We start from the raw sequence: 27,728 nt of genomic DNA, 5'->3' as shown, positions 1-27,728 counted from the left end.
TTTATGTTTAGAACAAGGAATCTTGAGGGGTTTGGGAGTTTTTATCCCTCAGGTCAGAGGCATACCTGTAAACACTACAGGTATTGCACAAGGCTCTGATAATCCTCTTCTGTAGAGAAATGAGAAACAGAACATTTTTTAACCCAATTAATTCTGTGTGCTGGCCTGTAGATCGAATAACATCCATGTCCAAACTTGACTGTTGTGTCTGCTTCTACTTTTGAAAAAGATTTATCTTAAAAATAAGAGACATAGAACTTCAAATTAGACATGTAGAGGCAGTCATCACGAAAAACATAACCCATATGTATCCAACCACATGTTACTCTTTGGTCTTGGAATATCTTGGAATATAACCACCTGAAGGGTGCTCTTTTTTCATATTAAATACATTGAGAGCATGAACTGTAGTCAAGGACTGGTATTTAAAACTGTTACAATGTTATTTAACAGATGTATTTGAAGACTTCATTTCTCCAACAACTGCTGCTCAGACATTATTGTTTACATCGTGTAGTAAAAGGAAAGAGGTAAGTTGTTCAAGGATTATACTGAAATACCACCAGCTAAATTCAGTTTATTTGCTGAAAGAGCTGTTAATAAAAGTTTTACTTTTCTGCTCTCATATCATAGTATGCTAAAATTTGAAATTTCAGATTTATTTTGTACTGGTCTATTTATGGTTTTTTGTGTTTGTAAATTCCCTTAGGACCCATTCTTGACAGAATATTGTGTGTTTATTACAAAGGCATAAAACATTGCCCACATTCCAGGCTTGGAGCAGGCTGTTAGATATTGTAGCATTTCAGAGCACAGAGAATGGTACCTGGGTGATTGACTGGAATTCTGTGACTGACCTTACATGTCATCTAGGTCCTGCAGAAGACAATGGGCTTTTGTTATCAAATCCTCACAGAGCCAAATGCTGATCCTCGCAAGAAGGATGGTGCTTTACATATGATTGGTTCTTTGGCTGAAATTCTCCTAAAAGTAAGCAGAACAAATCTAGTGGTTCTTTTCATGCTTTTTTTTTTGCCCCTCCTATGGTATTTCTAACATATAGTGCCTTAGAAGAAATGCAAATAGCTCAGAGTTCACAAGTTTATGAATTGCTGCCAGTTTTTTTTAAGCTGTTGAACTTCATTGTTTTGGGTTTAATGTCAGCTTAATTACTTAATTACCGAAGTTTTATAGGTCATGTTCAAGTTCAGTTATTAAGTTCCTTTAAGTTCTGTGCTTCTGGTGAGAATTACTACACCATTTCTGTGCTTCACTTAATTACATTCCCTTTTTTGTGGAAGAAAGGAAAAAAAGTGCATCCAGTGAGAGGCTGTTTATTTAATGACTGGTTTTTGTGTCTAGAAGAGAGGAAATTAAATGAAATTAAAGATGTTACTTGGTTAAAATGGTAGCAAAATACATGCATGGCATGGACTTGTATTTGGACCACAGCTCTAAGCATTTTCCCTGACCACTTTTACTTTTGGTGCCAATGTGCTGCCAACAAAAAGGTGCCATCAAAAAAATGGCTGGGGAGAAGTGTCACTATTATGACTGAAAATTTTAAAAATCCATGTAGGACCCAAGTTTAATTACTAATATAGGAGATCATTGTTGCATAATTGACTTAAAAAGGGATAAGTGAAAAGTCTGAGGGTTTGTTACATTCTTCACTCTTCATCATGTGTGACTTTTTTACTTGGATAGAAATACATGTTTATATGAAGTTTAAAACTGATGTGCTTCCTTTCATATTTTGACAGAAAAAGATCTATAAGGATCAGATGGAATATATGTTGCAGAATCATGTGTTCCCTCTCTTCAGCAGTGAGCTGGGTTACATGAGAGCTCGGGTAAGAAAGTGTGGCATTTACTGTGATACACTGTTCCAACTGAGGAATTCAGAAATCTGCAACTTCTTCTCTCTCACAGATGCTCTCCTTTCTGCACCTTTTCCATAATAAATTGTACACCTTTTCCAGGGATGGGTACTAGTTTTTGCATGTGTAGTTCTGGAATGGCTGCAGCGCTGTGTGCACAGTTTCCCATCTGTGGCTGGTGGTAGGGTCTGTGTGTGTTTTGCACACAGACTGTACTGCTCACACAAAACCTGTGGCCAAAGATGAACCTGAGATCATAGTACTGGTTTAGTGATGTCTGCAAGACAGCCTCCCACTGACCAGCCTCCACACTCTCAGACATCTTCATCACTGACAACTCTTGCAGTATCTTTATTCATCAGGAGCTGCACCTCAGATTCAATTTGTGTAGGTTATGGGTATACAAACAGTTGGTAATCCTCTTTGTAGCTTTTGCAGCTGTGAATTTCTTCAATGTCTTTTTTTCAGGCTTGCTGGGTTCTTCATTATTTCTGTGAAGTTAAATTTAAAAGTGACCAGAATCTCCAGACAGCCTTAGAACTCACGAGAAGGTGTCTGATAGATGATAGGGAAATGCCTGTGAAAGTGGAAGCTGCAATAGCTCTTCAAGTTCTCATCAGTAATCAAGAGAAAGGTAGGAGCCTTTCCTTACAGCCACAAGAAGCTTTAATGGAATAGGTGTTAACTTTGTGGTGTTCAGGTAGACTTGTTCTCTGCTTCCCTGATGTTAACTTCCCTCTTTCAATTGTAACTTGTAATCATTTACTCTAATTCAGCTAGAAAAGTTTAATTTTTTAAAATAAATTGCATTTTAATTATAAGACATGATTATTAAAACGTGGTAAACAAGAGCTTCATGGTACAGTAAATCCAGTTTTATAGCACCTAATAATTGAATCAGATACAGTGGCAATATCTGTCTCAGCAGATATTCATTCATGTTAAGATTTAAAGAAAAAAAACTATCCTGATCCAGGCAGGTTTTACTTGGCTTAGTGTTCCTGAAGCTGGCATAAAAGCCACAAAGCAAACATAAACTAAATATTTAATACTTCAGGTAATTTGACAAAAAATTTGTATATGTACCCATTCCCATTCAATTTGCATTGATCAGTGATCTTGCATTTTATTAATTCAGACCACAGTGCTCTGGTTTCCATACTTTAATTTCAATCCTCTTGTTATATATTATTAAAATTTGTTCTGAATGGTAGTATTGCTATAATGATTTATTCTACTCATGGTTTTGGTGTGTTAATGCTGAAGCAGTAAATAAAGTTATTTGAGATGTAGGTTCTTAAACTGATCTGTGGTTTTCTAAGAATGTTAATTCAAACATTCCACCTGTTTTACAGCTAAAGAATATATTACTCCATTCATTAGACCTGTAATGCAAGCTTTGCTTCATATTATAAGAGAGACTGAAAATGATGATCTTACTAATGTGATTCAGAAGATGATCTGTGAATATAGTGAAGAAGTTACCCCAATTGCAGTAGAAATGACACAGCATTTGGTGAGACTTTACAGTGGCTTGGGAAGATCTTTAATATGGGAAAGATTGATATTTAAAATTGATAGTTGAGTATGACCATCAATTAATGGCTGTTGTTACTCCAGTCTAAGTGCATTGATACAAGTAATTTTCTTTACATTTAGACAGTGTTTCATCAGAAGTGGCTTCATAACTTACACTGAGCAGACACTTCTCTAAGAACAATTCTAGAAATGTTTGTGAAATCTTTGCATATTTTCTCCTGATAGTGGTGATAATGAAATTGGTAGCACATTTTAGGTAGTCTCTAAAATGTCACTTAGGTTGTCTGCTTTAAAATATTAAATGAAAGAGTAAATTTTAAATTAAAAGTTTGGTGCGAAAATAAAGTTGAATCTGCAGGAGAAATTCAGAGCTTGAATGGCCATATCTAGCAAGTTATATTAATGTTTGCAAAAGCAGAGGTCAGCTCAGTGCTTCCCTATTAAAGGCCTTGGAGTTCAAATGGAATTGTTAGTGTGTCAGTGTGTCCTCTGGGAATGCCTGCCAAGTGTTCTGGTCTGGTTCAGCTACTGAGGAAACCTTGTGTCAGAAGAACTTACCAAGGGGAAATGTATTCTTTTGCATGGGACATAATGTCATTTACATATTTTTATTCAGGAGTAGATAAAGGGTAAAGACAGCTCCAATGGTTTAACATCCAAATTTTATTATCCTGAGAAGAAATTCTGGAGCAGAGCAGTCACCTCCAATTACTTGTACACATTTTCTCAGTAGAAGTCCTTCTGAAATTGTGTAGGGTGCCAGACTTTCACAAATCAATGACATATTTATGGGTTGTTCTGCTATTACTTGCAGGCAATGACATTTAACCAGGTAATCCAGACTGGTCCCGATGAAGAGGGCAGTGATGACAAAGCAGTGACAGCAATGGGAATCTTGAATACTATCGATACACTTCTTAGTGTAGTTGAAGATCACAAGGAAGTAAGTAAAAATGACTTTAAAGCTGATATGTATGGTGTAAGAACACTGTAAGTCTTTTATAGTCTCTAGCATTGTTACATGAAAGACTGTCCTTTTGGCCAAAAAGATATTAAAACAGAAAATAGTGAAGTACTTACCATGTAGCCAAGTTGTAGCAGAGTGGGTCACTTTTTTAATGCAATGCATGCAGTAATAGAACATAAATGTTGCCACAGCATTTCCCATAAGAATCCAGCTTCTTGTTCACACAGTAGAAGCAATGTGTCTGTGGCAGGTGGAGCTCTGTCAGCTCAGCTGGGAACACACGAAGGATTTGATGAGGTCTGCCCTTCAAACAAAGCACATAAAGCTTGACATAGCTGCAAACATTGACTCTGCTGACTGGGTTTGCTCTCTGGGACACAATCAATGTGGGTAAATACAGCTCTTGTGGCTGTGCTCGGAAATGGGGATTTCACCTGCCTCATCTGCCCTGGAGAATTTTCCTCTGGGATTAAAACTTCTGTCATTTGGTTTTGATGTACTGAATGGAGTCACTTCTGTCCAGAGTACAGCCAGTTCCAAAGATGCTATTTCTGATTAAAGTCTTTATTGACAAAGTCAGCTACAGGCTTTTAACAAATACATTATAGTTTTTTAGTGACTAAAAAGTTCAGTAATAAGCTGTAGAGCTCTGAAGGCTTCACTAAAGAAGCAGCATCAGATTCCCAAGGGAATTCCCAAGAATTCAGTGCTGCCACACTAAGGACCAGCTCAGTTGCTAGAGCTGCTTGTACTTGTTTCTGTCAGCAAATCTTTGCCTTCTGAATTAAAAGTCTGTGTAATGATATGCTAGTCCTGAGGAACTCAGTTTGAAAATGTTGACCAGTAAACATTAATATTTAGAGACATCTCCCACAGGATCACCAGTGTTCCAAGAGATATGGTATTTAGCAGGTTAGGTTCAAATCCTGTTCTGCATAGCTAAACCAGAAACTCAGCCTTTACTTGTCCCTGTGCAAGGTGAGTGCCCTCAACAGGTTAATGACTGTTTTGTTAGCTCTTCCACGGACTAATAGGTACTAATTGGGAACATTGACTGAATCTGTAGGACCAGCATTTACACTGGTGGTCTCCATACCATATGAACATCCTAAGCTAGGTTTGGGGAGTGGTTTGGTATTTAGGATTTTTTTTGGAGGTTTTTTTTTTGTGTGTTTAATTTCTTTTCTGAGATAGGAAATACCTCCTGTGATTTCAATTGTTTTTTCCATATATATATATATATATATATATATATTTGCTTACAGTGTTTAAATGGGACTGAGCTGGTGCAGAGGGCTAGTCAGGCTTTTCTTTTTAAAGGATTCCCTATAATGAGATTCTTGCAGTACTCAAAAACCACCTTGTATTGAAAGCTCTCTTGCAAGTCCTTAGCTGAGTGCTGAGCACAGCTGAGCTGTGCTCTTACACATTCAATGCTCTAAAATGTGAGGCATTTCTAATAGTTCTTTAAAACTATATTGTATATGTAGAAGCTGCTTTGGCAAATTTTAAAATCTGTTTCATTTCAGCTCCAAAGTATTGAAAATAGTCATTACCTGTTCTTTTTGATTTTATTTTATTTTTCAGATTACCCAGCAGCTGGAAGGGATCTGTTTGCAAGTGATTGGAACAGTTTTGCAGCAGCATGTATTAGGTATCTGTGCTTCTGCTGGCTTACTTTCAGAAGTGCAGGGCATTGGCATGCTATTTACCTAGATTCTGTTTGTTTTAGAGTTCTACGAGGAGATCTTTTCCTTGGCTCATAGTCTGACCTGCCAACAGGTTTCTGCACAAATGTGGCAGCTTCTTCCTCTTGTGTTTGAAGTCTTCCAGCAGGATGGTTTTGATTATTTTACTGGTAAGTAACGTAAATAAATCAGGGAGCCAGAGTGTTTCATGGATGCCATTTCAGCCATACAATGAATTGCATCATGACTGAAATCTTAGGAAAACACTCAAGTGAGGTTACACTTAAAATATTTTTATTTTGCTGTTGATGCTACCAAACTTGTTTTGCTAAGGCACCTATGACTTGCAGGCTTATCTTGGCAAGCATTAAGCAAGAACTGTCATTAATACACAATTTCAACCTGATTTCAATAGCACACAGATGATACCTAACTGTGATCATCCTTCTTTTTAACACAGATATGATGCCTCTCTTGCATAATTATGTGACTGTTGATACAGATACACTTCTGTCAGACACAAAATATCTTGAAATGATCTACAGTATGTGCAAGAAGGTGAGTAGATTGCTGTGTGGTAACAAAACCTGCCACCTCTGAAGAAATAACCATGTTAAACTGGATACTTTTTCCACAGCAGCTTTTGACTTCTGCTCTTTAAAGCATTTTGCTGTCTAACATCCTCTAAGATTTCTGAAATTAACTAAGTTATTGCAGAGAAATTTAAAGAGATTGCATCAAAATTTCAGATACATGCTTTTGGCAGAAGGGAAAAAGAAATCCTACACCACAAAAGCAGAATAAACAAAGCAGGTTTGGTGCAATACACTTAGTGCATATGGGCATGCAAGACAGATTGCAAAAGGTAGGTGGATTCTTCCATCTGGGATTTGTAGCCTCACCATGGCCAGGATACACGTGCTGCATGTGTGCTGAAGGTCTGACACCTGTGTGCTAAAGAAGTGTGCAGGGATGGAAGGTAAAGGCACAGAATGGGAAGTTGTTTTCCCAAGTTTGTGCCATGTCAGTGGTGAAAGCTGGGAGCAGAATGCAGTAGGTCTGATTCTGTCCAGGCACTTTTGGGCAGGGTTTCTGTCTTTTAATTTGTAATACTGGGCTTTCTTTGTCCAGTCAAATTCTAGAATATGCAGCTTTCCAGAGTGTTAGCACCATGTGAGGAAAGGAATACTTTTTTATAAGATATGTGTTAATGCTTTACCATCTCTAATAGTAATATGTGGGGATTTCAGATTTCCACTCCTGGATATGGGGTGTGGTGTCTATGTAAGAGCTTTGGTGAACTGTCAGCTGTGCTGCCCGTGGTATTTCCTGAGTAATTCTTTTGAAGATGTTTAAATATTACAGGGAATAACTATTTTAGTATTCTATAAGTACTAGTGAATAACTCTTGCCAGTCTTTGTTTGAAAATAAGTTGCAACCAGGCCAATTGGGGTATTTGTATTTTCTTGGAATCTTATATATAAAATTAGCCTGTCATGACTACTTAGTGATTGGTGTTAGCTGAGCAGAGTGGATTTTTAACACAGGTTTTAGGTATTCCATGGCCTTCCACTGGATAGCCCATTTTTGTAAATAAAACTTACACAAAATTCAGTACATTGATGGATAAGTAAAGTTTTTCTTTCGTTTCTGGAAATAATCCTTGGCAAAATGGCAGCTGATGCTTTTACAGTAACTGTGGTAGGCTCAGCATCCATAGAGCTCATGAATATTTGTACATTTGGTTTGTTTTGCCCAATTCCAGCAGTTTCCAGTCCCTGGTTGTCACACTGAGCCATTGCTGTAGATCTGGCTGCTTCACTGATGGCTGTTAATGCTGGCATTGTTAGTGGGGGTATTTCATAGCAGCTTTTCAAAGCAAAGCAGTGCATAGAGAATACTCCTTGAGGGGATACACCACCAGTAATGGCTGTGCTTCAGGTCCTTACAGGAGTTGCTGGAGAAGATGCAGAATGTCATGCAGCAAAGCTGTTAGAAGTAATTATTCTTCAGTGTAAAGGGCGTGGCATTGATCAGGTTGGTAATGACTTTGGTTGCTAAAACTAATACTTTTAAAATATTTATTGTGTAGTATGAATTGATTATGTATTAAGATGAGTTTTGTTACGAGCACTTCATGTGGTGCAACTGATAATCCTGTCAGTGTTACTGACAGCACTGCAGAGAGTTCCTGCATGCTTTGGCTCCAGAGTTTAGGACACTGCAAAACTGGTGTTTTTATGAGTCTGGAAGAGTGCCACCTCAGGAGCATCTTGGTTCTAAAAAGTCAATTAATTTCATTCTAAGTTAATTCTAGTGAATATTTAATGAAAATTACTCTGTCAACCTCATAGCTTTGAAATGATGGATGAAAATGAAGTTCCTAGAATCCAAATCAATATAATAGAGGGACCAGGGACTTCATTATGTACATATGGCAGTTGGAATGTGAGAGATAAATAAGTTGATTTTTCTGGACTTTGTAGTGTACACATTTTCTCTATTTTCCATTTTTAAGAAAAATGGAAAAAAAAATTTATACAATATTATAGAACCAGAAGTTACATTTGCTGTGCAGGATGTCACAAAATCCATGTGATTAAATATTTTCACATTTTCATTTCATCTTTGTATCTGACTTTTGCTGGCAATTCCAAATGACTCAGTTTTATGCCATCTGTGTTTATGTGCCACACTGCTGAAGTACAGAACGACAAGTTTTATTTTTGATCACTGAGTGTGAATGTTCTCACTGTCCAGTGCATCCCCTTGTTTGTGGAAGCTGCCTTGGAGAGACTGACCAGAGAAGTGAAAACCAGTGAGCTGCGAACCATGTGCCTCCAGGTTGCCATAGCTGCTTTGTACTACAATCCTCATTTGCTATTAAACACCTTGGAAAATCTTCGTTTCCCCAATAACGTGGAGCCTGTCACCAATCACTTCATAACTCAGTGGCTTAATGATGTGGACTGTTTCCTGGGGTAAGTGCTTGTACTTCTGGAGATGATTCTCTGTGGTACACCTGTGTATGACCTGCTTGGAAATCCTGACAAAACTTGAGACTGTTCTACTCTTCTGTTTTGTAGACTCCATGACAGAAAGATGTGTGTCCTTGGCTTGTGTGCTCTTATTAATCTGGAGCAAATACCACAGGTTTTAAATCAAGTTGCTGGGCAGATCCTGCCAGCTTTTATCCTTTTATTTAATGGATTGAAAAGAGCATATGCCTGTCATGCAGAGCATGAAAATGACAGTGATGATGATGATGAAGCTGAAGAAGATGAGGAAACAGGTATGGAGAGAGAACATTTGATGTTATTTTGTATGTTTCATTTTTTTCTGATGGAGATACTGAGTTCCTTTGTGAAATTATTCTGAGTACTCTAATTCCAAAAATGAAGGACTGCAGTAGAACACTGGACATCTTTTGACAACTTTTAGGTAAATCTGTACAGTATATATTGTGCAAAGTATATATTACTTTCCACTCCCTCTTCCACTGTATAGTAGAAAGTATATATTACTTTCTGCTCTCTCTTAAAATCTGACTTCATCCAGGGCAGAGTTAGAAGAGCTCCCCCCTTTCCAGTCTGCACAGTATTGTTACCACTTCCACTGCCTGTTTTACCTAATTAGCCACATTTCTAAAGAATTGTTCTTGACATTTTCAATATAAACTTTTGTTTGTTTCTAATTAACTCAGATGAGCTGGGGAGTGATGAAGATGACATTGATGAAGATGGTCAAGAATATCTTGAAATTCTAGCAAAACAGGCAGGTGAAGATGGAGATGATGAAGACTGGGAAGAAGATGATGCTGAAGAGACTGCTTTGGAAGGTTATTCCACAATTATTGATGATGAAGATAACCCTGTTGATGAATATCAAATATTTAAAACAATTTTTCAGAGTAAGTAACTGTATTTCTTTTCCCAGCCAACAAGTTACATTTCAGCTTTAGTGTACATACACTGTTGTTAACTAGAACCTGTTCAAAACTTCCAAACAGGCTTTCCAATATGGGCTTGAACCATTTCTTTCTTTGCAAAGGAGATGCCATTGTTAAACCTCTCTAGCAGAGGGAGTTGCTTAAATGCATTTATAGTGGTAGGGAAGAGGTCAGAAGCTGTACTAGTGTTTAAGTGTCTTGAATTATGTAACCATAACAGAATATGACTCTGATGAAAAGGGCAGTGAGTGAGTAAGGTTGGAGCTCTAGAACATTTAATCAGCACTTTCCTTTTGCTTGTGTTTTGTGTGTGCTGCAGCAATTCAGAACCGTAACCCTGCGTGGTACCAGGCTTTGACCCAGGGCCTGAGCGAGGAGCAGAGGAAGCAGCTGCAGGACATCGCCACCCTGGCGGACCAGCGGCGGGCAGCACACGGTACTCACACCTCACACACACTGACTGCCTCCTGGGCCTGCCCTGTACTCACACCTCACACACACTGACTGCCTCCTGGGCCTGCCCTGCCCTGGGGGGCTCAGGGAGCATGAAAGTGACACTGAGGATGATGATGATGGTGTGCTCAAGGAGCACAGCACAGAACAGGCCTTGCAGTCAAGCCTGACAATGGCTCCACCAGAACAGGGTTGTTAGGAAGCTCTTAGAATTGCCGGCCTCCATGCACAAACTGGGTGGCAAAACCACAGGTGAGAGGAGTGCTAGAAACACCTGGGAGGCAGCCAAGGAAATAAAAGCATATTTGTCCTAATTTCTTAGACTTGAAAACAATTTATTTCATTACCTGAAGACAGCTGAACTCCAGGTACGTTAATAAACACATCAAGTGGCTGATGAATGATTTCCTGAGATGTCACATAGTCCAGCTGGGATAGACAAGGATTCTGTGGGTCGGAGAATACTAAATTATCAAAGTAGTACCATCTGTAAAGCCAAGTCATTAAGCCTATTAAATATTACATAGAATAGAGATTTTTAAATCTTTATTCAGTTTATATTTTTTTTCTTTTTTCCTAGGTTTTCACTTTGGAGCATAAGCCAATATATATAACACTCTTAAGTCAAGACTGCATGTTGAGGGATCAGTCCAGCCTCATATCCTGTGTCTTAGTCAGCAGCAGTTGCTACAGCTGTTTCAAAACAGAAATTCATAATTTTTTAAATAAAAATATTGGTAGTAAGAAAATACCAGCCTCACATTATCTGTCTTAGGGAGCATTTGCTACAGATGTTTCAAAACAGAAATTCATAAGTTTTTCAGTGAAAATATTGGTAGTAAGAATACACATTTAATAAGTGCTTTTTATGAGAGAGCAGCCTAAATCACCTCACAAAGCTTGTTTGGGTCCAGAATGATCCAGTTTTAATGATTATAAATTAGTTTCACTGTGACTCCTGTCAAGCAGTAGACATTTTTGATGTAATTTTATACTACTGCATTTTATGGAGACAAAAGAGTTTTGAGGTGTGTGTTTGTTTGTTTGGACTTTTTGTACTGTTTTTTCAGAGAAGTTGTCAAGTTTCACTTAAGCAACCAGATCCCTATGGGAAATTCTTGCCTACTATGACAGCACACTGATACTACATTTAGGCTACTTAGCACACATGGGGACATCCTGCTAGAAGGATTTGAAATACAGTTCTCCCTTATTAATATACTTTAGAAGAATTTCCATATGCTGAGAGATTTGTCTTCTGTGGAGCTGTGAGGGATTCTCCCCCCATGCTCCATTAGCCATGGCAACATCTTTGTGGCTTGTTTCCAAAGAAACAGAGCCAAAATGCACATTTGCCAGATAATATAGCTGACCTGCATTCCCAGAGAGATTGCAACTGTTTTGATTTAGGAGAAAGCTCTAAGACCAGCATAAGGCATTAATAAGTTGTTGTTATCTTGGGGATAATACAAGCCACCTTCTGCATTATCTAGATTGTAGTAAAGGTACAACCTAAATTACCAACCTGATTTTCAGTTGTCCATGTATTAGAGCTTGTTAAAACCAGTTTACAGTAATCTCTGTCCTACAGCAGTGTTTGAAGGATGGTAAAACCAGACACCATAACAATCACTGGTAGTTACAGTGATGGATTTGTGCACCTCACATGTCTAAAGATCTTAAGTTCTGGTTGAAAATGAAAAGTGATCAACTTGGTAGTTTTCTCTCAGAATTATGTTTTGTGGTCTAGTAACCCAAAGTCCAAATTACCTGCTTGAGTAGCAGCATGTGTAAAAAGGCTTTTTCTAGTGCTTCAGTGGTGGTTTCTGCTTATATTGTTGAATTGAGATAGGAACACCAAAAATTTAGCAAATATCTGTGTACTGCTTTGTTGCATGTGTTCTGTTACTGATTAGACTGCAGAGTCTGTTGATGTTAACCAGAAAGAATTGTGTGCCTGTTAGGAAGTTTATAAGTGCAGTATTCTTTCTGGTCCTGTTTCTACAGTACAGTCATGTCCAGAAGCTAAAGTGTGGGCTTTTTAAGGTACAAATTCATGAAAGCATGGTGGTAACAATACTGAGAAGTTAAAATAAGTGAAGAGTCAGTCCATCTGTTCTGTGGTGCCTGGCACATGTCCACTTGTGGCTGCTGGTTCCTTGGTTGGGTATCCCCAGGTTAAACCTGTATCTCTGAGAGACTCAAAGGGGTCAGACACAGAATCTTGGTCTGTCTTCCCCCCTACACACACTAAAACTTCTTCTCTTTTTTTGTTTTGTTTTAGAATCCAAAATGATCGAAAAGCATGGAGGATACAAATTCAATGCTCCAGTTGTGCCAACTTCATTTAATTTTGGAGGCCCTGCCCCAGGAATGAATTGAATTATCACTTTTCCTGCTACTGTGTGATTGTAGTGAAGAGCTTGTGTTCCTCCCAATAGTGGTTCCAGAACTGGTTCATGTTATCTACAACTCACTCTAAACTAATTTATAAATAGATTGGACAAAGCCCCAGAAGTGGGACCTGATCATTCAACCTGATACTGGAAAGCAAACCAGAGGTTTTTTTGAAGATAGGAAGAATCTGAATTTAAAGCTTCAAATGACACACGTTGGAGATCAGAAATCAAGAGGGGATGTCGTGAAGGCAGCTTTTCTTTTTCTGAGGAAAAAAAACTAGACATGGGCTGCAGGACTATTTAAAATGTCTCATTTACAGTACAAGCTAGAAGGCAGACTTTAATTTTTACACCTGTGGCAGTATGAGTATTTGCCCAGTTTCTTTCCCTTTTATCCCTACTGGGTGTCTATTCTTTTAATGTAAATAAGATAAGGTAATCAGATAGCCTTACTTAATCTTCATCATTTCCATTTATCAAGATTGTTCATATGTAGAATATTGGACACTTAATGTAGCACTACATAACTGATAAATCTGTAAATGAATTAGCACTTTCATATTGAAACAAGCCTGCTAGCCTATGTACAAAAATAGCAAAATGTTTGCTGTTTATAAAAATAAAAAATAAGGGATGTATTGGGGAAAATAATTTCAAGTTATTAATTTAAAATGAACTAGCAGTTTTGTACCTGGTGACTTGGTGGTGCAGTCACCTCCGGTTGTGACTTGAATTCGGATATGTAAAAAGGGGTTAGTGATATTTCACTGCTGCTAAAGAAAAAATAGCAACACCCTCCATGTCCTTTGTTTTTTTTAAAGATCTCACTGTACGAGCTAGAAAATGGAACAAATATGTACTGTAAGCACAAAGAGAAGTTATCCTCTCTAAGGCAGGTAAACGAGACATGAAGTTCTTAAGGTCACTTGAAGTGTGTGGGTGAAACACCTCCATATGCAATCTATTAAAAACCAGTGTCATTGGCTGATCTGGGCTATGGTACAGAAATGCAGTTTTTTTCCCCAGGTGTGCAGAATATTCTTTTTCCAGATCATGGTAGTGCAGGTGCACTACTCCTGCATTTCATTCCCCCTCTTTTTGCACTTGCAGCATTAGTGTGTGCTGTTGTCTGCCTGATCCAGACAGTGTATTTGAAGTTTTGCCAATCTTTCAGTTTTGAAGCCACAATTTTCTTCCTTCAAAGTTGCTATAGTAACTAGTATTTTAGCTAGAGGCAAAATACAGTTCCCTCTGGGACCACTATGAAAACCACTGTATGAAGAAGCCAGCAGGGAGAGGCTGTGAATGGGTTGGCTTAAATGCCCCCTTTTTCTTTTCTAAAAGCAAATCCATTGGCGTTTGATCTTGCCTTGAGATCATTGGTGTCAGGTCTTTTAAATCAAATGTTTGGGTTGTTTTTTTTTTTTCTTTAGGCTGTTTTTATATAAAAATGTCACCTGCTGTTACAATTGATATTAAACAAGCTACCTTAATTTAATGTAAGCCTCCAAAATTTAAATACAGGTTAAAAATAAACTGAGTTTTTATCTGTAAAAAGGAAATGCACATATATATATATTATGATACTCAAAATGCAGTCTTCAGAAAATTGGTCTGTGTGGTGTGGTTTTTTGCATCAGCAGAGTAGCAGCATTTGGTGGTGCTTTGGGGTTTCCCTGCTGAGCTGCCCAGCCCCAGGCCCTGCCTGGCTGCAGCAAAGGGGGACAAGGTGGGACACGGAGCCCTGGCCCAAAGGGACATTTGGACAGCAAAGCAGCTGAGGTGGAAAAGCCTGACTGCAGCAGCCTTGGATGGGAACATCCATCCTCTGGTGGTGTGACACCTGGGGTGGTTGCTGTGCATCCTCAGGGGCTGCACAGAGCAGAACTCACCGGGGCTTTGTGACTGTAACTCATGGACACTCCCAGATGTGCCCCAGCCCCCAGGCAAGCTCTAGACAGGGTTTTATTTTTGTAGAAAAAGCTGACAGATGTGCTTCCAGCATGCCTTCTTGCATTGCTTGGGAACACCCAGTTTGACAAATCATTTCTGAACATCTGCTGGTTGGGTATCTGCTTACCTTCACATGCATCCTAAAAATGCTTGAGAGGCTTTGAGGGCAGAGGAGCCATTCTGGGCCTCATGGCAGAAGATGTGACAGCAGCAGTGAGAAGGCTTCATGTATAAAGCAGATGACAAAACAGGGGGAAATCACCAATTTTAGTGCAGTTGTCAGTTCTGGAACAGTTCTATTTTACAAGTCAAGGGAAGAATTTTACCTTGGTGTGAGGAATACAGTCTTACTTCAAGGGTGCTTTTATGTGTCACTAGACTGGCTAGCAAGGAGCATCTTTTTTAAGAATGGATCTAGAACTTTGCTTTCCTTTGCTCCAAGAAATGTATTTATATAAATTGCAAAACAATTTTGCATTGTTGTCGGTGGTGATAGCGCATTTTGTGATGCAATATATCAATTTCAGTGATACACATATGTCAAATTAAAAGCTGATCTTCCTCCTAGAACTTGCACTTATCCATTCCATTTTCAAGGATAATGCAACTCTAAAGGAAGAGCTGGGAAATTTGAAATGTTTTTTTTCTATTATGGAAGATCTCCTTGGATTAATAAACATCTAAAGCAAATCCTTATCTTCACTTATTTCAGTGTGGTGTTTTGAATGTAGCTGTATCCTTAGAGTCCAGCTCAAATTGCACAGCTCTCAGGTTTGTATTTCCCTCCAAAATATTCCTCCAAACAAATGTAAGGCATAACCAGAGTTCTCTTCAACTGTGTTAAATATAAAAAAAACAGGTAGTTTTTTAAAATACTGACATACTGGGTTAATATTTTTCCCTTAATCACTGTCTTCAAAGAATTATTAATATGTATCAGCCTAGCACCACAAAGCTCTATTCCAATCTCCTATAGCCTAGGACTGTTACTGTAAGATTTGTCAAGTCTGCAGTGGAATAATTACTGACTACCTGCCAATAAACATGCAGGTTTGCATGGATTCCTTATAATGGATTCCTTATAAGTTTTAATGGTTATTTTTTCTGTGGAACCTTCTACATAGCCAGAATGAGCCAGGTGGAAAAGCTTTGCTGCTGATTTTCAGTTACTTTTCAGTCAGTATGTAACTTTATTTTAAATGGTGTGTCACTGGTTTATGTATTTCTGCTTTGCATAGCAAACTGCTGATGGTGGAAAGACAGCACTTGAGAATGGGTAGCAGAGACTGCAGTATTTTGCAGAGATTATAATAATCTATTATTGGGAGTTGGCAAATCAGAAACAGGATTTTATCTTGGGTATTTCACTGCTGCTGTACCTCGAAACAATCTGATGCCTGCAGCTTAAATTTGGCTTAAAATTCACAATTAGGAAATGGTACATTAAAGAAGAAAAAATGTTGGCCATTAGGCCTGTTAAGGAATAAGTATTTTTTGGCTTTTTGTACAACTGCAACAATTTTGGACTGCAAGAATTTCAATCTATTATTCTGGAGCAAAACGTAAATTTTTTTTTACATCTCTCACGTTCAGGAAGATGCATTAAGTCTCAGAGCTGGGCTTACTGTCCCATCAATGGGAATAATTCACGTCAACTTCACAACAGGATTTTATGATAAATCACCTACGGAATTAACCGTGACACGCTTTGCTTGCCTTACACTGGGAGTTCTTGGGCTATTTATTACACGTTTCCATACCTAAAAATCTCCTAAGGACAACACTCCCAAGCACAGCTTTAAGCACAGTGTCCTTGTCCCTCAGAGCCGGCTGGGATGGCAGCCGGAGATACCGCGGCAGGAGGCCGGCAAGGGAAGGGCAGAGCGCTCGCTGGCCCCGGCCCGGCCGTGCGGCCCCGCGGGGCCCACGCACGGCTCAGGGAAGAGCGGATGGCCCCGGCGGTGCCGGCTCCGCTCTCCGGAGGCCCGGGGGCCGCTGTCGGTGCCCTCCCCGTGCCCTGCCCGTCCCCGCCGCCTCAGGCGCTGCCGGGGCGCGCCGGGGGAGGGCAGGAAATGGCGCCGCTCCCCGCTGGCGCGCGGGCGCCTCGCTGCCCGCTGCACAAAATGGCGGCGGCCCCGCGCCCGCCACAGCCGCGTCGCCATGAAGCCGCGGGGCGGGGCCGCGAGCGCGCGGCCAATGGGCACCGGCGCGCGGCCCGCAGGCGGCCAATGGCGGGCGGCGGCGGCGGCGGCGCGCGCGGTGCGGCCAATGGGAGCTGCGGAGCCCGGGCGGCCGGGCCCCGCCCGCGGGGCGCGGGGCGGTGCCGGGCGGGCGGGCGGTGCCGAGCGGCCGTTTCCTGTCCTGGTGCATGGTGGTCGGACGGAGGAATTGTTGGAAAATTTCTCGGCGAGGTTCGTATATAAATGTGCTTTTACCCAGTGTGCCTTATGTTCCCTCCGCCATCTCCGGACGGGGCCGCCGCGCCGCGCCCGCCGCGCCCGCCGGCGGTGCTCGGGGAGGCGGGCAGGGGCAGCGGGGCGCGGGCGGCACCGAGGCGAGCGGCAGAGCCGCGGCGATAAAGCCGCTCCGCTCCGCGGGGCCCGCCCGGCCCCTCCCCGCCCGCCGGGCCCGCGGGGGTCCCCCGGGCCGCCCCCCCGGGCCCGCTCGGCGCTGCGTCACGGGCTGGGGGCCAGGGGGCCGCGGGCCGGGGCGCTCCAGGCCCCCCGCCCGCCGTGCCTCAATCGGGGGGGGCTCATCAATTTTTGCATTTTCCCCGTTGTTTGGTTTTTTGGGGTTTTTTTCCCCGTATTTTTCCAATACACATTTTTTGTTGCTATTGTTTTCCGAAGGTGGTATTTCCCTGCCGTCGGCCGCCGAGCGGCCTTAGCAGCCCTGGCCGGGCCCGTGCAGGCTCCGGCCGCGAATCCGCTGTGCCCGCCCGAGCCGCGGGGCTGCGGCGCGGCCTGGCCGCGCTCTCACGGGAGGTCTCCTGGCGCCGCCGGCCTCCTCAAACCCTGCTGCTCTACTGCATCACCTCGCCACAATGCAAAAGCATCTCAGCCTTTTTCTTTCCTTTTTTTTTTTTTTTTTTTTTAATTGCTCTCGTTCCCGTCATGTTTTTTTTTTTCCCTCTAGAACTTCTAATAGAACGGGATAACGAGAAGCTGCTCCTCTATAATAATGGCCTGCAATAACGCGAAGATTTTTATTTTGTTTTCTGATAAGGCCTTATTTGTGGTGCTTTTTCACGAGGAAAAAATAACGTGTCTCCAGTGCAAGTTTAATTTTGCTGTTTAAACAAGGCTAGGTTGAGCAGCTCTGTTAAGGTTTTAAATTTTTTGAGGTTTCATTTTGAACTATTAGGGAATTGCATTTGCCATCATATGCAGAGTGATATCAGTATTTGTAAGGAATGTTATTTCTAGTCCAGTGACATAGAAACTGCAACCTTCCAGTCATTCAGACATTTCTTCTTGTTTTATCGACAATGTGCATCAAATATTGTCTATCAGCTGTCTTTGCCGACTACATACCAGATATTTCTGTTGTAACTTCTAGGTACCTGGAAAATGAAATTAGATTATCCTTAACTAGCAGGTTTTTAACATACACATGATAGATAGTTAGCTTTGTGCGTTTGCCATACGGCTTTAGAATGGCAGAGTACGGTGTAGCCGTGTTTCCATGGCTCGTTTCTTTGTATTTTGCATTCATGCCTTGAGCTTTCAAGCTGTGTTTGTGTCAAAAGCGATTTGTCCGTATCACTGTAGAAAAGGAACCTCAGGAATATGTGGTCAAATAATAGATGATTGCTTTGGTGATGGATTGCAGCTTAAATGAGATGTAAAAATAAACATTTTGGAAGAGTTTTGAGAAGTGTATTTCAAATTGATTTAATAATTTATTTAAACTATTCTCGTTGTAATTAATATTTCATTTGTACTACCCTATCTGAGGAAGAGTAATTTTGTTTTATATTAGTGTAAAAGAACTTGAGGTAGGAAGTCACACTGACTTCACTCTGTCTTCATTCTCGTGTAGCTTTTAATGCTTTTCTCAGGAGACAGGCACAGATAGTCAGTGATGAATAGTCCCTGGTAATAGGTGCCAAAATTAGGCTGTAAATTAGTTTTTTCTTTAGAGTATCTCCAGTCGTGTGCTGCTTCAGCTCGGTGGACGTTTTGCTGATCTGTGCCATCCAGGAGAAGGGACTTGCCAGGAGTTTGAGCAGTGCCAGCTCCAAGCGCTGGCTGTTCCCCTGCAGCTCTGTGGGATGGGCACAGGGATAATAAAAATGACGAGGGTTCCTCGGCTTTAGTTTGGTCAGGATGGCTTCATTTGCCCTACGGGATGTTGCTCTTCCCTTGCTATTGCTCACGATCTTCACCTGAAGAGTTTGGCGTTCACACATGCTCAGCGTAGGCGGAGTCCTTGAGAAGCGCTGTTGCGCTTGGGGAGTCGTTAGCAGGCACCTGTGAGGCCAATTGTCTTCCAAAGGGCTTGGATTGGTTTGGATGGGTTTCTACACACACAGATAATCAGGGCTATTCTTCCAGTTCCAGGCCTTACAATGGCCAGAATGCAAATATTCATGAGGAGGGTGGGACCCATCTCGGTGCTCTTGTAGTTACTCTTCCCGTCTGCGTTTTGGCTTGTGCCTGCTTCCCTGGCCATCCCGTGATGTGTCCTGTAACTCTTCTGCCGTGTGTGTGTTCATAGCCCAGCACCCGGGCCAGGCTTGCCTGGATGCTCACTGCCTTTTCCCCTGGGTTGCTGCCGCATCTCTGCAGCTCCCCAGCGGTGCTTTTTGCTCAGCATTAATTGAGGACAGCTTGGGGTTTTATCTCCTCTGTGCGGGAGATCAGCGCACCTGGTAACGGCAGTGAATTGGGCAGTCTGTTCCTGTGGCTTGTATCACAAACGATCCCAAGAGATGGGGGGAAGGTTTCTGCTTAGCTTATGAATCCCTAAGATACACAACGATCCGAACCTATGGATCCTCTTGAACCCAGGGGCTGAGCTCTGAAGTGCAAATTCCTGTAACCCGAGGTGTGCACAGCTCTCGTCCTGAGCCTGGAGAGAGCGTCGGAGCCACGTGTCTCCCCATGGACACCATTGCTAGGCAGGAGGAAAAGGAAGCCTGGGGACCCATCTCGGCACTCTGGGGTTTATGGGGTTTTGCTTGTACCTAAGTGTAGCTTCATCTTAGTTGTATTTACTGAAGGGATTGTGATTTTGCTTCTCCTCCTCTGTGCCCCAGGGATCATTGATCAGTTACTCCAAACCAAATTGGGCTAAATTAGTAGATGCTTCCAGTGACTTAAATGTTCTAGGCTACATGGCTGGTTTTTAATTGTATAGTGGGACTGTACTTTGCTCCACCAAGATAACACTTGTTAAATAAATGAAATTTTCAGTTTCAAAGGGAATTTACAGTTCCAGCAGGTTTTGCAATTTTCAAGGTTGACATCAGAGTTACACTTAAAACTACATAAGGCTTACCTCGATCTGTATTTAATGTCTGCAGAATGTTTCCCTCTGTACACACTTGAGCAGTAAATTGTGTTATTACCTGCTTAATACTCTTGGTCTTCATTTCTGATGACAGATTAGAATTGGAAGATGGGTCTGTATTTGCAAGTTAGTTGGTTTGATCATATTTTAAGTGTATTCGTACATAGTTAACGTGGTGCTGCACAGAGTTTTGTAGGATGTATTTCAATGTACTGTGTTCCAATTTCTGTTTGTAATCTGGCTTTGGCAATCCAGCAGGCTGTCCCTTTAGCTCCTGAAATACAAGCCTGTGCTAAAGCACTGCCATTAACTGTCATGGCTAATGCTGATACATCTGTAATGCACTTACCAGATTGCTAATTAACTCATAGCCACACAAAACAACCCACTCAAAATTCCTTTCTTTGTTGGTAGTCTCAGTGGATTTGCAGGATTTGAAAGGGCATGGCCGGTATTCATTTGTTTTGGTGATGTAATTAAGAGACTTTTGTGGTTGCTTGACAGTTAAAAAGTTAGGAGTCTGTTTGGCATGAAAGTAAAACAACAATAGAAATAGTAGGTCTCAGTTTCTTTCAGATTTTTAGCCCTTAACTGTACATCTAATCACCAGATGTTCCCAGTTTTATTTAAAACACCGATATAACTGGACGTTTTATGATTTAAGGGATAAGTAGCCCTATGAAGTGTTTCAGAAGTTAACTTTATATATTTTTTTGTGTAAATAGGCATCACTGCTCATTTCTAGGAGTGACTGAGATGCAGTTGTGACATGCATTAGCTGGATGCCTTCTGCATATGTATTTTAGCTATATATACACTTGATGGTAAAAACAAACCAAAAGCCTGTAGTTTTAGAAACACACCAATTCATCTATTAGGGGCATTAAATCTGTTTCCATTTATACTTTCAGGGTGAAAATCAATTTGGAATTAAACGCTTTATCTCACTAACATGTGCTGTAAAATTATTTAGGATTGGGGTTTTTTCATCTTTGTTAATCATGTTCTGAGTTTGTTCAGAAAACCAGCTCACCTACCATTCAGCTTTTTTTCTGAGTGTGCATATTATGATTAGTTACCCAAACCTTTTTTGCCTATTAAAACACACACAAGTAATTTATTACCAGTCAGTCTGCAATAAAGAAATGGGATTGAGGTCCTTTAGAAAGGAAGGTATGTCTGAGCACTGATAATACAAGTTTGGCCAGGAGAGAAGAAATGAACAAGAAATACCACCTGCATGGAGAGAAACTTGATGGGCAGTTTGGGTAGGTGAGTTCTGCAGTTGCATTTGCAGTAGGTCTGCAAGGCATTCCATGCACACAGCTCAGCATTCCTAATGATACAGGGGTGTTTTACAGGCATTTTGGAATCTGGTGTTTGGGACAGATTATATGGGTGGCTCTTCCTCAAGCCAAACTGCTGCTGCTGTGTACTACTACAGCTAATAATAATAATAATAACCGAGTCATTAGCATGTTGCTCATTGACCAGCTGCATTAATATGGTTTTTGATACTTAATTAATATAAAAGGTTGGGAACCCTGGTATCTGTACCTCTGCAAACAGTGCTGCCTGGCTCTCAATTGCTTGTCAGCTTCCATGCAGGATTTTTGGAATTGGCTCTGTTGGGAACTCCCAGATCTGTTTCAGACCTCTGGCTCAGGAAGCCATGCTGCTGGAATGGGGCACCAAGGGCAGATGTGGTCATGGAACTGGGGGTTTGCTGTGAGCTGCTTGTCCCAGAGCTGCAGAAGGAATTCAGCTTCTGTCAGCACTGCTGACAGCTCAGTGCTGATGGAACTACTCTGGCCTCCTTTCATTAACCAGTAATTTCTTCTCTGATATATTCAAGAAATGTGTGAAGTTCAAAGTCATATTTGGGATCAGCCTGAGTGTTCTCACATGTGTGGGACTTGTTGGTGGGTGACTTTCTAAATCTTCCTGTGTTTAAATGCCATACCTTCAAAAATAATAGCAACCTTCACATTCCCACCGAGTGAAAATACACACACATAATCTCATTAGTTAGAGTAAGGATTTGTAAATATTCTTTGTTTGCACTGGTTAATAAAATTTTCTTTTTATATCTATAAAATGCAAGCATTGATATCAGACCACACTTTTAACAGTCACAATTTGTAGGTAGCATTTGCTCTATAAACTGTATGGAAATGGCTTTTGGGGGAAAAAGACTGCTGGAACGTGAGGTAATTTTGTCAGGCTAAATGTGGTTTCCACTGCTCACACTTAAGTCAGACTGAGGTGTGGTTAAGGCGATGATAAATTTGGTCCTGCGTTTATTTTTTGTTTCTGAAGAAATACCAAACACTGTGGCAGTGAATTAGTCTTGAACTGCATTATTATTGGGATGTATCTCTTGTGGAACAGAAACATTGAAATACTGTAAAAGAATAAAAAGGAGCCTTGAGTTTGACTGCTTCAGGGTGTGTTGTGCTTGTGCAGTTGACGGTGCTCTCACTCTTGGTCAGGTTTTTCTGCAGGACCAGACTTAGGGACTGTTATTTATTATTCACAACACTTCTTTACCATTTAGGAAATTAGAAAGTGATTGTGTGATTTGCTATGAAATTATCTGAATCCAGCTGATGTTACCAGATTCTGTAGTAGAGGTTTATATTCTGTATTTCAGCCTTGTTTCCATTTTATACTGGGGATGATTAATGTGGTGGAAATTGCTATTTAATTATGTTTTGCCTTTACAAGAGACTGGAGAAAATACAGTAAAAGAAATTGAGATTATGTGAGAAAGCACATAGCAATTAAGAAGTTGTTGTGTTTACTGAAAGTCAGTCTGACTTACAACAGCACAAACCCCAATTTTTCAGTGCAGTAAAATCCTGGAAAAGGTAAGGGCTGTTGATGAAGAAGGAAATCCAAGTCTCCTGAAGTGTTTGCTCAAAGCACCCACAGGACCTAGATCAAATTTCTGACCCTGTTACAGATTTCTGCTTGGAAAAGATTATCATGCAGCTATATAGGGGAGGTAAGACTGTAAAAAGAGTCTTAGTTCTCCTGTGTCTATTTCTGAGCTTAAAGATGACAAGTGACTTTATGTAATTAGTGGAGGAAGAAATGCTAGAAGTCTTCTTGGGTTGCCTGAAAAAACTTTGTGTGGAATAGTCAGTTTTTCAGTCTGTCAGACTTTCTTTTGCACTGAGACTCAGGAGGCTGTAACACATATGAATTATCAATTGAATTGTATTTAACCAGATTGTTAATTATAGGTACTATTTTTCCATTTTCACACATTTGTTGCTCATACTAGTTTTGTGAAATTACTGCTATTTGCAATCATATCAGTTGACAAGGACCCTAAGGTAGGCAGTATTTAATTCAGAAAAATCTTCATAATGTTACACTGCGGACATACTTGAATTGATTTTGGGATCCAGTTTTGTCAAACATAGGAATACACTTTTCTTAAATTCCTTAATAAAAGTTTCACTATTATGAGGCTATGTACTATTTGCCATATTATCCTTCTTGATTGTTTTTTTTTTGCTGTTTTTATAAGTTTTATAAAATTACAATGGTTTTGTACATTATTTAGAAGTGTATTAAAATAAAAGTGATGTTTCCTTTCAAATGAAATAAATGCATATTATTTCAAACTTCTCAGTGCTGTCTGCATGAGGGGAGTGAACAATCACAAGGTTGGTGAATGTCTAGAGCAGCTTTTTTCCTGTCATTCTTTCTCAGTTTGCACATTCTAAGTTTCTATTTGTAACAGTAAATTTTCTTCCATGCCTGCTATTACAAACTTTATTCTATTTCCCATTAATCATCCTCTTCCCATTAAGCATCATCTTTGTCTCTCTAAGGAGTTTCTGCTACTGTCTCTGCAGGATTTTTCCTTTGTCCAGCAGTCCAGTGGTGCAGTTATTCTTTAAATTGCTGATTTTTGCTTTTTTCCAGCCACACTGGGCTCTTCTCTCACCTGCTGGAGCTCCCAAGTGCCCCAAACCCCCTTTCTGCTGCAGAGCAGCCATGCCCTCTGCCAGCTCTCTCCTTGTTTTTCAGTTGCCTGAATCCCACCTGCTGTTTTTTAGTTGCTGATTCCTAGTTTTTAGTGGAGATTCCTGTTTCCAACTGCTACATTGAGTTTACATAAAAACCTTTCTTCTAACACTGCATCTTTTCTCCAAAACAAGTGATAGCTCCCAGAAAATTCTATTTGTTTGAGTGTTGGTGGAGGAAAAATTACAGGAGGTGCTCTGGTAGATAGGCAACTTCTTGAAAAACATTATTTGTTTTTAACCATCCCCCCTCACATTCCTTTGATTTCCAAGTGTTGAGAATTTAATGTGTGCCTATTTTTTTTCTGTTCAGATAATTTGCAGGGAGTGGTGGCTTGTTTTTGGTTTGTTGTGGTTTTTTTATTATTTAATAAGAGCTTGCACCTCTGTGTTGTGCTGGATGCTGTTGAAGGGATGGATCAGTGCTAGAGAGGGGGTGGCTGCCTGTGCTTGGACACACTCTTCAGTTCAGAGATTTTCTGCCAGATTTTTTTGCCTCAGGCTGATTTTTTGAGAAGTGTTTGAACCATCTAAAAGAATGGTAAGGTTTTCTCTGCATGGATACCAGAGACATGTTTTGGTGACTAATCTTGTCAGGAATGCAGGATACGTTAGTGTCCTTGTGAAAGTGTGCCCAGATATCGTCATTGATGCGCCTTTGCAAATTGACAGTTGCAGCTTGCCTGGGATCTGTGAAGATTTGCAAGAGTTCACAAAGTCAGCTCACAAGTTTTCACTTCAGTGAGTGCTTGGTGACTGAGCCTGGACTTGTCTGTTCTGTAAGACAGCTCTCGAGATGGAGCAGACTCCACGTGCGTCAATCTTGCCAAGCTGCTGTGTAGGCTCCACCCCAGGGATCCTGGCTTTTCCTAAAAATGGTTACTTTAGCTGCCTTTGACTAATGAGCTGCAGTATTTGAAGTGGGTAAAGGAAATCTGTCTTAGATTTTTATTGACAGAACTCCTGGCAGACAGGAGATTGAAAGAAAAAAGCTAACTGATGTAAATGCAGAGGAATAAAAGCAATGATGAATTAGGGAAAGAAGCTGGTGAGATTCAGATTGAAAAAATGATGGAGACAAATTTGATGGAAACTGAAGAGAGTGACTGAAGTGGAGGCAAGAAAGAGATTTGAGTTTGGTGAAAACCGACTGGTTTTGAAAAAGCAAATTATAAAATTTTAAGAGAGTAGATTTTGCAGGATAGATGATACATGAACAGCAAGGTGATGCTGTTGTAGATGTATGCATTATTGAAATGATTACCAGAGAGCAGGTGAAGTTAGAAGGACTTTCAGAAATTTATTTGGCTCAGGCTTGATCAGAGCAGGTCTCATTTGCCCAGGTTGCTCAGGGCTGTGTCAAGGTGCTTTGAACCTCTACAAGGATGGAGAGTCCATACCTGGCTTGGCAATTTGTTCCTGTATTTGACTACCCTCAGCAAGTGATACTGTGACATCATTACTTCTGACAGATTGACCCTTTTCTCTGCAGCACAGGCAGCTCTGCATCTGTCCTTCCTTCCTGCATCTGTCCTTCCTTCCTGCATCTGTCTTTCCTTCCTGCATCTGTCCTTCCTGCCCTGTCTGGCTAGTCAGTGTTCTCCAGTGGGGAGGAAGAGGAGAGCCTGGAAGAGCAGCACATCTCAGCCACTTTGGCAGAGGGCTCTCCTCCCTGCCCAGCAGTGTCAGAGCACAGCTGCTGTGTCCCTGCAGAGGGAGTCACAGCTGGGGATGGTGTTTGGGGGGACCCCAGTGCTCCAGTCTCTTGTGGGGGATGCAGTTCCAAGGTGGGTCTGAGCATGAGCTGGTGACACAGAGAGGAAGGGAGGGGATAGACAGGGGTGTGAGGGGGTCATAGGGCAGACTAGCACCAAGAGAAGACTTGGAGACTGCTTGCAGAAGGAGCTGGTGTGGGCATGGAAGTATTTTATATTGTTCTGACGAGAAGGATGGGATTAGAGGCATGTCCTGGAAATTTGGTATCTAGGACGGAAGGAGAAAATTGGTACAAGGAGAAGGAATGGAGCAGGGGATAAGGAACTTAGTGGAAGGACAGAGGATTGAGGAAAGGGTATGTTGGAAGTGACCATTGAAAGGAGCTGGAATTGGGAGAAACAGGCTGCATTGCTGCTGAGTTCTTGTGTGAGGTTGTGTGATTGTCCAGATCCCCTGGAACAGAGGGAAGTTGTAGCCATGGTTCTGTGTGCAGCAGTTCCTTCAGCTGTTTTCAGTGCGGGTGAGTTGATAACCATGCTACAGTAACAAACACTGTGAAACAATTTAAACAAAAACTATTGCTCCTGCAGCCCTTGAATGTATCTGGCATTAGATTTATTTTCCTTCCAAAGCAGCTACTCACCCCTTAAGCCATTAGTTCTGCTCAGACTCAGAACTCTGCAGCTGTCTGCATGGACTGCCTCCCTCACTGCTGCACTGGATAAAAGTCCTTTTGCTGCTAGATTGTTGTTGAGGATTTGTTGTTTGTTTTTGTTTGTTTTTTTGTTTTTGTTTTGGGTTTTTTTGGGGGGAGTGGTTCTTTCTCTCTCTCTCTTTTTTTTTTTTTTTTAACTGCAACAGTTTTCTGATCTTATTTGCTGCATAGTCCATGAATGCTGGGCTGCTTTGCTTCTGTGCTGCTCAGGCTGACTCTGTAGCTACATCATGATTGATTTTTGGTTTTTGAGCTAACTGCTTCCTAGGTAAAAGTTTTCTGCCTATTTTGAGATGGGGGATGATAAATGAGTAGAAAGGAAAAGAAGTTACTTTTCCAAACTCAGTCATGGACAAGGAAAAGGTTGAACTCAGAATCTCCTATATCCTCATATATTTCCTTGCCATAGATTATAATATCCAAACAAATTTTCCTATTTCAATTTCTACAGAGACATCTCTATAAATGCAATTTAGTCTGGATGGCTTCTCCTTTTTATATGTATTACATCTCTTTTAGAGGCCTCATTTTCTGTAAAAGCTTCTTTTCCTGAAAAGGTTGTTGGGAGGAATTACCCATCTTCTCTTGGATCCCAAAAAATCACCTCACACCCATTTTGGATTATATTTTGGTATCTTTTTGATGCCAGTTGTTCAAGGTTCAAATTCCTTATTGCCAGCCAGTATTTTCATTTCCTTAATGTTCCAGGGAGAAGTTATGAGGACATGAATCTTGGAAGGCTTATTTCTTACAGAATTATGTAGTGATCATTAGTAATGTTATAGGGTTTTTTGTATGATTTTCAATGTAACATATGAAAAAGACAGGAGGGCTTAAAACTTTCCCAAAGGTACCCTTGCTTTCCACTTCCTTTGTTCACCTGTATCTGTTCCATTAACTGGAAATAAGAAAGT

General features: G+C 40.8%; 2 protein-coding genes and 1 non-coding gene across 5 annotated transcripts in view; all 3 read left to right on the top strand.

Annotated features, from left to right (window-relative positions):
- IPO7 (importin 7) overlaps positions 1-15,535 on the top strand; it is a 34,528-nt gene extending 18,993 nt beyond the window's left edge. The window contains exons 11-25 of the mRNA XM_054275607.1: positions 454-530; positions 874-990; positions 1,764-1,853; positions 2,349-2,514; positions 3,236-3,396; positions 4,234-4,362; positions 5,974-6,040; positions 6,119-6,244; positions 6,535-6,632; positions 8,017-8,112; positions 8,836-9,056; positions 9,162-9,367; positions 9,779-9,985; positions 10,344-10,460; positions 12,762-15,535. Of these exons, the coding sequence (XP_054131582.1) occupies positions 454-530; positions 874-990; positions 1,764-1,853; positions 2,349-2,514; positions 3,236-3,396; positions 4,234-4,362; positions 5,974-6,040; positions 6,119-6,244; positions 6,535-6,632; positions 8,017-8,112; positions 8,836-9,056; positions 9,162-9,367; positions 9,779-9,985; positions 10,344-10,460; positions 12,762-12,859 (1,976 nt within the window). The 3' untranslated portion in view covers positions 12,860-15,535. The remainder of the gene's footprint in view (positions 1-453; positions 531-873; positions 991-1,763; positions 1,854-2,348; positions 2,515-3,235; positions 3,397-4,233; positions 4,363-5,973; positions 6,041-6,118; positions 6,245-6,534; positions 6,633-8,016; positions 8,113-8,835; positions 9,057-9,161; positions 9,368-9,778; positions 9,986-10,343; positions 10,461-12,761) is intronic.
- On the top strand, positions 2,024-2,204 carry LOC128937137 (small nucleolar RNA SNORA23). The gene has a single exon (XR_008483033.1). It is a non-coding gene; the product is annotated as a small nucleolar RNA SNORA23 (small nucleolar RNA).
- Positions 15,536-17,156: 1,621 nt separating the features above from the next.
- The window catches only part of ZNF143 (zinc finger protein 143), a 38,228-nt gene continuing 27,656 nt past the window's right edge, over positions 17,157-27,728 (top strand). For 2 of the 3 annotated variants that reach the window (XM_054275873.1, XM_054275870.1), the window contains exon 1: positions 17,157-17,240. The gene's annotated coding sequence lies outside the window, so the exon portion shown is untranslated. Of the gene's footprint in view, positions 17,241-24,950; positions 25,125-27,728 lie in introns of those variants that run through there. The other variant, XM_054275871.1, reaches the window with a different exon arrangement.

The sequence above is a fragment of the Melozone crissalis genome, unplaced genomic scaffold (assembly GCF_028551555.1).
Source record: "Melozone crissalis strain CALT ecotype California unplaced genomic scaffold, PUWL_Pcris_2 ptg000018l_1, whole genome shotgun sequence".
NCBI classification, from domain to species: domain Eukaryota; kingdom Metazoa; phylum Chordata; class Aves; order Passeriformes; family Passerellidae; genus Melozone; species Melozone crissalis.
The sequence above is the reverse complement of the archived record's forward strand: the minus strand, read 5'-3'. Positions and strand labels throughout refer to the sequence as shown.